Genomic DNA, 13288 nt, shown 5'->3' with positions numbered 1-13288 from the left:
CACATATATACACTAACAGCTACTGATGTCCATTTGAAAGCATTTGAGAACTTTTGCTTTTTAATTAGCATATATTTCAGTGCAAACTGTAACTGTAAGCAGCATTGATAAACAAAAAAAGCACCAGTTGCAGAATCTATCGATTAGTGCCTGCTGATGGCCTGAGCTGCACTTTAGTCATGCCGCACCCAGCTGGTACTGGAGGAAACTTTTCATTTATGGCCATCTACTTACATGCAACAGTACATGCAGAAGGCAGCTGGTTGTGAACACTTAGAGGCTTTGGGAGAGACAGAAGCATAGCAAACAAGATGGAAAAAAAGTTGAGGCAACCTATTTATTAAGGTAAGAAAAACTGCTTAAGAGAAAATATTAAAATACTCTGAGCCAAATTCTATCCCCAGATAAATGCATGTAACCTCACTGACTTCCACATCGGGTTCAGTGTATGTATTAGAAGGCAGAATTTGGTTCTTTTAAGATGGCTTTGCTCCTTGATAAATTAAACAAATATTAGTTATCTTTTGTTTTGATTAAATGCATGTTCATGAATACAATATTAATAATCCTCCAACAAAAATGCCTGTTAAGCATCTGAATGCATTTAACCAAAATGCATTGATCAGTTCTCCTGTTAAGTTAAAATTAAACAAAACTGAGAAAGGTGATACTCCAAGTCTTAAGCAATTTCAAAAATAAAGAAATACTGATTTGTATTATTTTTAATAATTACCTTTAAAAAAGCCAGATAAAAAATAGGTAGTTAGTGAGATAAAGTTAGTATTAGCTAAATAAGAAAAAAAAAAGGATTTAGGAAAGAGTTATTCCTATTCTTCCCAAAGCCTCCAAGTGCCAGCCACCCCAAGTTGCTCTACATCATCTAACTATGAACAGTAAGGTAGGCACAGACCAAGCAGTTGGTAATACAGCTTGGCACGCAGACACCGGACGAGAGAGACTGCAGCAAGGGTTTCACGTGATCGTGTGTAATGTTCGTCCACACCTTAGTCTTCGACTTGGGACTGCTGCCATTCTGCCCTTCTTCAGAAGCATCATCCCCCCGGCCAGAGTTCAGCCACCTTGTCTTCTCTCGCTGCTGTTTCTGAAAACTGTGTCTAAGAGGGGAGCAAGTGCCTGATTCACCATCACTAGCAAAGGAGTAACCTGTGACACTTGCAGGAATCTCAACATCGCTGTATTTTTTAGATTTTTCTCTCAGAGCAGGGCATCGATAGGGGTAACCAGTTCTGTAACCCTAAAAAAAACAGAACACAAGAATCAATCCATATCATCTCAAATTTTGTCATATGATCACTAAACTTTCTTTAATAATTACCATCAATTGTAGAAATAGTGCAAATAAAAGAAGGACAAATTCTACCTTTGCTCCTCAGATGCTCCACTGTATCAGTAGTCAAATAAATGTCCTGTCTACTCCAATAAATAAAGGTGGGACTGGGTGCTGACATTAATAACTATTCTGAACATATGTCAAATTGCAGAATTTGCCCTAAATCAAGCAATAATCCTGAACAGGACAGAGCATCTCCTAGCACCAGATTAAATAGAAGCCTTTGTGGTCACCCAGAAGATATTTGGATCAGATACTACCATTTCACAGCACATCTCAGGGATTTGGCTTGAAGAGTCCACTGCTTTTTTCACAATAGCAGGGTGTTAATCCCGTGTCTGAAATACTCTAATTGGGATTATTACAATTTACTTATTAAGAGTCTCTACTACAGCTTCACTTGGAGAAGTGATTTTCCAATGCCCCTTTGAAAAAAAAAAACAAAAAAACCAAACTTATGCAGTATTGACTGACAGACTCATTGTCAAACCCAGAGACAGATACATTTTGATAGTGGAGGAGTGATGCATAAAAGTGTGGGATCCCTTCAGGTTGAAAGAATCTATTCAAATACGAGTTATTCTGTTAATCAAGTGCAGAGTTTTGTCATTGCGCTTTCCACTGATTCACTTGTTGCCGCAAGACAAGACACATTCTTAGCAGAAAACTAAATTTATTGTAGTTGGCTGCTATGATGGGTGCAGTGAAACACACTGCATATGGTACATCTTTTTAGACTCTATTTTCCTACTAAACTTCAGTTTAAATCCATCACGCTGAATGCCTCTTGGTGGTAGTGTCCATAGCAACATTAACTGCTAATGACAAACACCCACATCATGATCTGTGCAGTGTGATATTTTAGTGCTAACTCATCAGTTCTGGCGTCTGGTTTTCATTATTTTCCATACGAGGCCTTCTTTCCCAGAGTTCTCTCTCTCTCACACACTTGGCGTTCTCTTGTTTCACAAATGAACTTTCAAAGGTCAAATCTCAGAGGCAAGAATCCCCAATTTTTCTAATAATTCCCAAATAGTCTACCATTTCCCTTATCCTTTTGTCCTCTCTGTTTTATTGCATGGATGGAATGTGACCATTTCCAGAGGGCAAAGATTTTTGGGATATCTTTTACTGGACTGACTGTATAGTTGGGAGAGCTGCTGGACAAGCTTCAGGCACCAAGTGCCCTCCCCTTCAGGTCTGAGAGAAAAAAGCAAATTACAGTCTGTTTAGCGGAAAGGAGGTGGGGGCGTGAACTACGAGCGAAGAGGTCTTATCAGGAACCCTTATAAGACAAAATCATCTCGGACTATCACAGCTACAACACTACAAGCCCTATTGTTCTCTGAAGGATTTTAAAATAAAAGTATAGGGCAGACAACATCCGAGTCCTAGGACACAAGGCAAATGAAGACAGATAAGATATACAGGGGAAAACCTCTCACCCTCTAGACATTAAGTTTTTTGTAATACTGAAGTGAAAAAATTGCAGGTACAAACTGAGAGCTGACTTAAGTATTTACCAAAACTTGCTAAAGAAACATGAAGCAGGCACAAATGTTAGGAGTATTCCTACTGTTTCTAACCTCCTCCCCACACTCGCCCCCTCCCCCCCGACTTGGCCTCTTCTGCTTGGTTTCCTGTTATTTTCTCTGATTTAATATTGTTTTCCTATCCTGTTCTCTCTATTGTTTCTTTAACTCTTCTCCTGCCAACTATCCTTATGCTTTTTAGTTCTGTGTCTTCTCCTTGGTAAAACAGCAACTTACACATCAAAAGGAAATTTAATACACTGTCTGCAAGTTACTCAAACTTTTCTATGTACAAAGTTTTTTCAGTTCAATACAAAGCCAAACATGTAATTAAGTCCATTTCCTATTGTACTAACTTCTTTATACATATAACCAGCTGCAGAAAGAACTTGCGTAGAATTGCGTGATCAGTGTTTCCTTTCCAGTAGGTTCATGTGTGACATGTTACTGCAGTGTTACAGTACCCTGGTCGATGTCCCAAATTCTGGAAATCAAGGTGCATCCTGATTGATGGTAGATAACAGATCAGGAAAAGTAATATGGGCAATTATATATGCTAAACTACAGAAGTGATTACATGTCTGGGATGCCCTACGTCCATGTGTAATATGGGGAGATCGCCATAGTTTGCAGTATTAAGATGACTAGTTGTCAGGATTTTATCAGTACATTATCCTTGTTATCTTCTTGAAAGTACTTGCTTTTAAAGCCAAAGCCCAATTTAATTGTGATGCAAAACAAAACAAAAGATCCGTTGGGTCTCTATACCCATTTTGTAGGCGTGCTGCATAAAAGATTAAACAAATGGACCAGAGGTGGCATATAGAGCTTTAGATACTGGAAATATTAGTTTATTAACTGAAGGAAATTTATTCCAAAAAACAGTGAACATATAGACTTCCTCAAAATTATTCTACCTTCCATTTGGAAACAGAACAGGTAAAAATGTAAACAGAACTATAGCACATATAACTGACAGCTATCATCCAAATTCACAACTAGGGAACTGGGTTTTCCATTTCCTGCGGAAAACCATGGTTTTTTCCCTTCAGAGGAGAAAAAACTGGATTTTCCCCACTGAAGCAGGAAATCGTGGAAGGAACAGACAGGGGTGGGGAAGCTGAAGCAAGACCCAGAAGAGGGGGGCGAAGGAGTGAGGGGCTCCCATGGAACAGAGAGGAGGGAAAGGAGCAGGACTGGCGGGGAACCATGCGGAAACGGGAAGGGCAGGAGGGGGCATAGGCAGAGCGGTGGAGCTGCCTGCTCTCAGAGGGCAACTCCGGCTCTGCCAGGCTGCTCCATGCCAGACTCAGAGCCACGCAGCTGTACAGCCCAGAACCGGGCTGGTCACAGTTTCCACTGCGGGTGGCAGCAGCTCCAACCCGACCACCTCACAAGCTTGCCCCAGCTCCTGGTGGGTCATGGGAGCCACCTCGGCAGGTGGCAAGGTAACGAGGCAATTGGCGCCCTGAGGGGCTGCTGCTGCCACCACCACCACCTTGGGAGGCTTCCCTCCTGCCCAGCCCTGTGAAGCGCAGGGCACTCAGATTCCCAAGGCTGCCTATCGAGGTCCTCCCCTGCAGACAAGGTGCAGGATGCGTGAGGCTTCTGGGCACTCAAAGCAAACCCAAGTCACCGCTTGCAAGGTACCGGATCTCTTGTGTAGCAGGGGTGGGAGTGGGAATTCCTCCCTGCTCTGTTCTCGGCACTCCAGGGTGAGGAGTTGTCTCTCTCAACACCTCCAGTGTGTCAGGCGTGCTCCCCCAGTCACCAGTATGGGGAGGGCAAACTGACCTAGGAATAGGGGTATTGTTCTAAGGGGAGTCATTGGCACCAATTGAAATCTTTGTCCAACTAACTGAGGCAATCCAGCAGCATTGGCTGGGATGATCTAGTTGGGGATGGTCCTGTTTTGATCAGGGGGTTGGGACTAGGTGACCTCCTGAGGTCCCTTCCAGGCCTCGTTGTCTGTGATTCTGGTTCTAAGACACTGTGGGACCACCTGGGACAGGCCAGGGCACTTCTGAACACAGGAGCACCCCCAAGTTTCTGCTGAAGGCAGTGTCGGAGCCGCTCAGGGATCTGACTATAGCCCAGGCCCAGCAGAAACGCTTTCAGTCAGGCTTTGCTGCCCAGAATTCCCAGAGGGGTCCTCCCCCCACTTCTCAGCACAGATTTAATAGCAGAAACAGCACCTGGGACAAGTCACAAGCTACCAAATGGTTTGTTTTTCAGCCAAGGCAGATTGCAGGTGTTTTGCTACCAGTGTGTGAATTTTGCTTGCAGGTTTAAAGAGTGCACCTGACAGAAGAAATGAACATCTGCTCTGGGAGGCATTATCTTTGCTTTTTTAAAAGATGTCCTTTTTTTTAGCTGGGGTCTGGGGGCAGCTGCTCCCCCTGCTCCCCTCTGCAAGGCAAGGGGCCGTGGGGTGGGAATGAGGGGGCACCAAGCTATGGTTTGGGAGTGAGGGGCAACCATATGGGCAAGGGCAGGGCATTAGCATATTAAGGCTGCTCAGCACCACAAAGCAGTGTGGGGGAGGGAGGGAGGAAGGGCAGCCAAAGCTGGACCTGTGTCCTGCTGAGCGAAGGGGGTAAAGGGAGCTCTGATTTTCCATGATAAAAAAAACAAAATCAAACATCAAAATATAGAGGTATTTAGAATGTATTTTATTATAATGATTGAGGTGCTAGTAGGCTCCCAAACTGCTATAAAATTGTAAATATATCAATAAAACATTGTGCTCAACCAATATCTATATATATATCTATATAGAAATATCTATATAGAGAGAAGTTTCATTTTAACATGGAAAACGTGGATTTTGGGGGTTTTAATCAGAGAATTTTGAAATATTAAAAGAGAATTTTGGATTTTTTAACAGAGAAAACCAGGAACTCTCCTCATAACACATGCTTTAGGCTATGCCATTCTGATTCTCAGACAAATACTCTACCAGTGGAGGCAACATTCAGAGACCACAATTTAACTCCAGGGTGACATAAGCTTATTAAAGGATTACATGATGTCATTGCCGCAACTGGCATCAGCAGCAGTCCCTCGATATGAGAATGACAGTCTTCTAGTAAATAGGGAAACCAGCAGTGAGTCTGTAGAGGTGACCAGTCTGCATATGCAACTGTAGATGTGACAAAGTTTCAGGAGGAAGCAGCAGATTCTGGTGATGCTGGACCTCAGCTCTTTTTCTTTGTCTGTCTCACCTATCTGTATCCACAGTGAGACAAGTTTACTTGAAATAATCAATGCTTTGTTGTACATCACAGTGCTACAGGGGACGATTCAGAGCTCAAGTCTCCCAGGTACCGACGTTAATACTGAATTTCTTCACATTGGCCTTCATTGTGTCCTCAAATCTCTTTTTTCGCCACTTTTAGAGCAGTGAGTTGGGAGTATAGGCCCTGTTTTGGAAGCTAGTCGTCAGGCATCCTTATGACGTGCTCTGTCGAATAAAGTTGGTTTCCTGTAAATGTGGTTTCAATGCCGATGGTGTTTGCTGGAGCCAGAAAAGCTGGCATTCATTCTTCTATCATTCAGATTGATAAGGAGGGTTTTTCTGAAGACAATGCTAGTCATAGCATTGCAAAGCTTTCAGGGGTTTCCAATATGTCATCCAAGTTTTGCACCCATACAACAGGGTAGGGATGACAGCAGCCTGGTAGATAAGGACTTTGCTTAGGGTCCTGATATTACGATCATTGAAGATATGACCTTTAGATGTCCCAAAATCCGTACTTGCAGATTTTATCTGGTGTTGAATATCATTGTCTATGTTTACTTTTTGGGAAAGGCGACTACACCTAGGTAGGGGAAATGCTCAACATTCTCCAAGAATTGTCCCCTAATTATAGTATGCGGAAGAGCAGCTGGTTGCTTTGGGATGGATTAGTAAAGGATCTTGGTTTTCATGAAGCTGACAAGTGAATCTAGGCATTTTACACATCCCTTAATTAACAATATTTGCCAAGTAACAACGTTACCATTATAATTCCAGGTTAGGGGGAGAGGGGAATATAGGGCCATATAGTGTTAAATGGGGAGGCTGCACTATAGCCACAACAAACAAAAGGAATCAGGTCTATGCTGGTGTGCTCAATCTCCAAATGTGGCCCATAGAGTCATCACATCTGGCCCGTGGGACTCTCCACGGGGCAGGAAATCTGGCAGCTGGTGAGTGGCTGCCAAACCCCAAGTCCCACACTGTCTGTCCCAGCCACATCTGGATGGAGGCCAGGCTGTGCCTCCTTCCCCCCATGGGGCCAGTTTAGAGAAACCCCTGCCCTGACTATGCCCCTTTCCCCTCTGCAAGGCCAGGTTGTGGCTGAGCTGCCCCCACCTCCCTCCACATGGTCAGATGGTGCCCACTGTACCCTCCCTGCAGCCAGATTTGGACCACTGGCAGGATCCAGCCCACAGGTGGATGGGACACTGCCCATCTTGCCCGCCAGAGAAAAAGGTTAAGCACCACTGGTCTATGATATATGAAAGCCAGATCCTGTAAATATGTACATCAAAGTATTAATCTAAAGTCCAGTCTTAAGTGGGGTTTGGAGCAGGCTGCAGCTGACTATTCCACCATTCATGTAAGCTTTCAAATACTTAAGATCAAAAAACAAAATTACATGCACAACATTTTTGAATCATAGAAAATTAAGGTTGGAAGGGCCCTCAGGAGGTCATCTAGTCCAACCCCCTGCTCAAAGCAGGACCATCCTCAATCAGATCATTCCAGTTAGCGTGTTGTTAAGCCAGGCCTTAAAAACCTCCAATGATGGAGATTCCACCACCTCTCTAGGTAACCCATTCCAGTGCTTCACTACTCTCCTAATGAGAAAGTTTTTCCTAAAACTTCCCTTGCTGCAACTTGAGACAATTGTTCCTTGTTTTGTCATCTGCCACCACTGAAAACAGTCTAGCTCCATCCTCTTTTGAACCACCCTTCAGACAGCTAAAGGCTGCTATCAAATCTGTCTTCTCTTCTTCAGACTCAGTAAGCCCAGTTCCACCAGCCTCTCCTTCAAAGTCACGTACCTCAACCCCCTCATCATTTTCACTGCCCCCCGCAAGACTACCCATGCCACATCCATATCCACATCTTTTCTGCCACATCCTTTCTGGAGTGGGGGGCCCAAAACTGGAAACAAGTGGACTCCAAGTGTGGCCTCACCAGTGCTGATCCACTGGCATCACTCCTGCTAATGCAATAACAGTCATTATACTAAGGAAGGTGTGGTTATGTGCCTTCTCCAGAAGCTGGGGCTCTTTGGGATGTGGTCAGAAGTGGTATCAGACTGTGAATTCCACATAGGAGAGCTCTGATTTTTCTTTAGTAGCAATGATCACCAGGACCATACCTGTATCCTATGCCATCTCATGCTCTTACGTGAGGGTGGGGAGGGGAGGCACATAAATACAGGGTGGCTGTCACCTTATTTCATTTTCCCTGGAACTCAAGACCCATATTGGTAAAAATGCTGTACAGCAGGTAGAAAGGATGCAATCCCACAGCAAAACATCTTAAAGAACCACACAGTGAACAAACCTTCTTTCTTAGGGCACGTATCAGTATAGAACCATCTGTGACTGATGAGCAGAAACCTTCTTAGGACAGTGGGAGCAGAGAGTTTCAACTTTTCTGAACTTTACATCTGACTTAGTTATTATGACAAGCCCGTTAAGTTTAAACAAACAGAAACAGACTGAAAAATGCTTGAACACCTATAATAGTCTGACTGTCAAAGCTTAATCAGCAGTAAGGGGATAACAGAATGATCACTGCCTTGTTCTATCTAATCTTTGAACATCTTTGAGCAAGATGGATTGCTTAGAAAGAACAGATGTCTCCAAGTGAACTCAAAGAGGAAGCCATCCAAGCTGGAAGCGCAGGCTTATACTTCCTATATAAAAAAGGGTCTGGCATTTAGCCAGGTCATCCATGGTGAACAAGTGTATGTACAATGGGGGTGCCCTGTTGACAAAATGCAAACCCAGAATGGATTACTCCAGTGATCACTTGGGATTGGCAACCAGGTTTACTGTGGAAACCTACTAGCTCAATGCTGACCCACGGACAGTGAAAAGCCAGTGAGGTCCCAATATTAACATGTTCAATGTTATTATTGAAGAGACCATTCCTTTTGTCACATTAATTTGGACTGATCACTGTGTGGGCTCTTCATAGTATTTGTGGCTGGGCTATGATCCATTTGTTTGTAAAGAAATCTGGGATGGTGAGTAAGAGGACTTCATCCAGAATTATAAAGATCACAGAAGACATCTGGCAAACGTTATGTTCATGATAATATGTCACATATATAGGCACTTATTGCATCTACCATTTAGGAAAATGAATCCATCAGAAGATGGACAAGGTTCTGTGTTTCAGCCATGGGCATTAAGGGGGAACTGAGGAAGGCTTCACTGTCTACTGCCAGCAGCTGGCAATCTACAGCCGACAAGCTGTATTTGTCTGTAGAGGCATTCAAAGAAGAGTGACTGAGGTGGGGAAATGGTAAGAGGCAGCAGCAGTGGGAACTTGCTAGCATCTGGGTCGCATGTAGTGCTCCCCACTTAGGGTCCACCATTGGTAAAAGGTTGCTAAACCCTGGTCTATGCCATCATAGACCAATGTGACACTGGTAGTTAAGAAAAATCCATTTGCACCTACAGTAGGATCTACAGAAAAAAATCACTGAACAACAATAAAAAAATCTAATCCGTTACCAGATCCAAACAAGCAAATTAAAGCAACAAAGACCCTTAGAATTAATTTCTTCACCACAATGTCTTAAAAGAAAATTTAAAATTTATCATCATATAAAAACATACTAAATATACAATGTCTCACCTACCAGATTATCAAGCATTCGCATAAGGGCTTCAAATTCCTGCTCTCCAATCTGCCATTTTGGATGGGATACAGTACCCTCAGCTGCTGGAGACTCAGGAGAACGAGACTTGGCTTTGTACTTCCCAGGGTCTAATAGCACTAAGTTATCAGGCCCCCCTGCACTGGCCAGGGTACGTACCTTAAGAACAATAAAGGCACATTTCAGTTTCTTTAACATGACCAACGGGATAACTGTTGAAAGAGCATAAAGTCCTATATTTCATTTTTCAAATTCTAATCTTACTTTAAGAAGTAAACAAATCAGTATAAGTTACAATAATGAAAACATTTTAAATATGAAACTTTAAAATGTTCTAGTTTTTAATGGAAAATTGACTTGACTTGAAATAAATGTATATAAAAGTTAAACAGTTCTAGCTTACTAGTTCAATGATACTGTAAACTAACATTTTAGATCATTTTGTATACAATATACATAGATTAATTTTTTAAAATACTAAGATTCTTACTTGAATCTCACAGGCAACTACTAGGTTATGAATATAGTAGAAAGCCTCTTCAATAGTCTCTCCAACTGATACCAGACCATGGTTTCTGAGAATAAGAACCTAAAACAGGCACAGATTACAAATAATATACTGAGAGGAGCCCATTTGTAAAAACTTAAAACATCCAATCTCTTCTCTGTACTCCCAATCAAAAAACAACCACTTATAGTTTCATAGTTGGTAGGGTCGGAAGAGACCTGAGCAGATCATCAAGTCCGACCCCGTGCCATGGGCAGGAAAAGATGTTGGAGTCAAATGACCCTGGCTAGGTGATCATCTAGCCTCCTCTTAAAGACCCCCAGGGTAGGAGTGAGCACCACTTCCCTTGGAAGTTGGTTCCAGATCCTAGCCACCCTGACTGTGAAGTTGTGCTTCCTGATGTCTAGCCTGAACCTACTCTCAGTCAACTTGTGGCTGTTATTCCTAGTTACTCCTGGTAGTGCTCTGGGGAAAGGGACTCTCCCATTCCTTGCTAGTCCCCCCTGATAAGTTTACAGACGGCCACCAGATCCCCTCTCAGCCTTCTCTTGTGGAGTCTAAACAGGTTCAGAACCCATAGCATCTCCTCACAGAGCCTGCCCTGCTGCCCCCTGCCTATGCCTCTCAACACTGTCTGCATCCCTTCTGAAGTGTGGCACCCAGAACTGGACGCAGTACTCCAACTGCAGCCTGACCACTGTCAAATAGAGGGAGAGGATCACCTCCTTGGACCTGCTCGTGATGCATTTGTGGATGCATGACAAGGTTCAGTTAGCCTTACTGACCATGTCCTCATATTGGTGGCCCATGTTCAGCCTGGAATCACTAATGACTCCAAGATCCTTTTCTGCCTCTGTGCTGACAAGGGAGTTCCCCAGCCTATAGGTATGCTGCTGGTTCTCTCTCCCTAGGTGCAGTACCTTGCACTTGTAAGTATTGAATCCCATCCTATTTTCATCCACCCACCCCTGTAACCTGTCCAGATTTAGTTGTAGCCTGTCCCTCCCTTCCATTGTGCCGACCTCTCCCCACATCTTAGTGTCATCCGTGAATTTGAACAAGGTGCTTTTCGTCCAAGTCGTTGATGAAGATGTTAAAGAGTGTAGGCCTGAGGACTGAGCCCTCGGGGACCCCATTGCCCATGTCCCTCCAGGTCAAAAAAAGACCCATCTTTGGGTGCAGACCCCCAGCCAATTTGCGACCCATCTGACTGTGTAGGCATTGACGCTTGCACTTTAAATTTTACAAATGATAACTGACCTTGCTCTTAGGTCCTAAATTTTTCTGGATTAACACTTTTTCTTCATCATCCACTAGAATACCATGGTAGTCATGGTAAGCCACTTCTCCTAGGGAGAGTGCTTCAGGTGAGATAGGCAACAGGCCACACTTCATTGCAGAAACCTGTGATGATGATGGATTTTAAAGAAGGGAATAATAAATCAAAACAACAAAAAATGCATTAGTATGTCACAAAGGCTGATTTTTTTTTGCTAACAAACAAAACTGCATATAACATACTAAGATTAAATATAATTAATTTAAAAGAGAATGGAAGTAAATACAAATTGCAAAGGACTTAAAACACAAAGCTCTTCTTAATTCATATTCTCTCCCTATTCTGAGTGCATGTTTTAAAATGCAAGATTATGAGTGACAAGGTTGGACTCAGATAATTACACAACACTGCAGTTAAAAACAACAAATATTATTAAAATTTAAAATTTGAGCCATGGTTAGAAATTTGTTCAAAGCTTTGGTCTTTTATGCACCTTAAATGTTTGTATTGATATTCTGAGTTGATTTTGAAACAAAAATATCAGAATGAGAACTGCAGTTAAGCAATTACAACTAGCTAGGAAACTCTGTCATCAGTAGGGTTCCTTCGTATTCTTTGATAAAAAAACCCCCCAATTTTAGATTTAAAAAATTAAGCCAAAATCCACCTTTTTTATTTTGATCACAGAAAAATGTGGATTTTGGTTAATTTTTTTTTAACTGATAAATGTGGATTTTTTTTATTTTTTTTTTTAAATCAGAGACTATCAGGATCCATGGTCATCAGTATGACACCTGTAAAAGATTCTAGGGAAATGAGCTTGATTGTGATTTATAATCAGTTGTTCATAGAAAACAAAATGTAAGCAGGAACTTATGGATTTATATGTGCATCCAGTATTTGAGATTAATCCTGCTACCTGTCCTGTGAAATCAGTGTCAGATTTGTCACCAGAACCACAGGTAAGTACAAGACAATAAGTATTTAATTATGCAACACATCTGTTCAGGAAATACACGAAATATCAAGTCGCCTTGATAGACAAGTGGTGCATTCATTCTAGGAGTTTGTAAGAGGCATTGACTGAAAATGCTATCATCCTTATTAGAACCATATACATTTGAAATTTTTACAGCAAATGTAGATTAAAATATCAATCATAAATATAATTTTCATAAACACCACAGATGTTTTCATTTGCTGCTGTAGGACCCAATTCTAGAAACACTCATGAGTAAGCCATACTCACACATGTAGGTCAGTGATTACTAAAGTTCACGTGAGGCTATTACTCACATGAGTATGGGTTCAAAGCGTCCAAGTTTTAAATAAGATAAATAAATATATTTGACTGTATGGGACCAACCGTATTTCTCTTAAAAGCTGCATTAAAAGGAAATGCTTACCGCTGCCCCTGCTGGTGTGTGAATATGAACAATGCATTTAACATCAGGTCGAGCTGCATAAATTGCAGAGTGCAAAGTAAAACCAGCTTGGTTTACACCCAAATTAGTGCTTCCACGATCAACAACATCACCTTGAATATTAATCTTAACCTGACAATGACAGATTGAAATAGAAAATTTTAAGAATTATTATTCATCAAACCTGCAAAATATTTTAATTCATTTTCCTTACTAGTGTATTTAAAAGTCCCATATTTACTCGAATCTAAGGTGACCCTGAATGTAAAATGACCCCCTAATAATTACATTCTATACATGGAAA

At 42.0% G+C, this 13288-nt stretch overlaps 1 protein-coding gene across 8 annotated transcripts in view; it reads right to left on the bottom strand.

The window, feature by feature from the left end:
- Window positions 1–13288, bottom strand: part of ADD1 (adducin 1) — a 113304-nt gene that overhangs the window by 25553 nt on the left and 74463 nt on the right. For 6 of the 8 annotated variants that reach the window (XM_019552668.1, XM_019552672.1, XM_019552666.1 and 3 more), the window contains exons 6-10: window positions 12967–13116; window positions 11542–11685; window positions 10264–10362; window positions 9756–9932; window positions 1004–1255 (exon numbers count right to left, since the gene is read on the bottom strand). In XM_019552668.1, coding sequence (XP_019408213.1) covers window positions 1004–1255; window positions 9756–9932; window positions 10264–10362; window positions 11542–11685; window positions 12967–13116 — 822 coding nt within the window. Of the gene's footprint in view, window positions 1–910; window positions 1256–9755; window positions 9933–10263; window positions 10363–11541; window positions 11686–12966; window positions 13117–13288 lie in introns of all 8 variants that reach the window. The other 2 variants (XM_019552671.1, XM_019552669.1) reach the window with 1 other exon arrangement.

This window comes from Crocodylus porosus, unplaced genomic scaffold (assembly GCF_001723895.1).
Source record: "Crocodylus porosus isolate Cpor-Errol unplaced genomic scaffold, CroPor_comp1, whole genome shotgun sequence".
In the NCBI taxonomy this organism is placed as follows: domain Eukaryota; kingdom Metazoa; phylum Chordata; order Crocodylia; family Crocodylidae; genus Crocodylus; species Crocodylus porosus.
The sequence above is the reverse complement of the archived record's forward strand: the minus strand, read 5'-3'. Positions and strand labels throughout refer to the sequence as shown.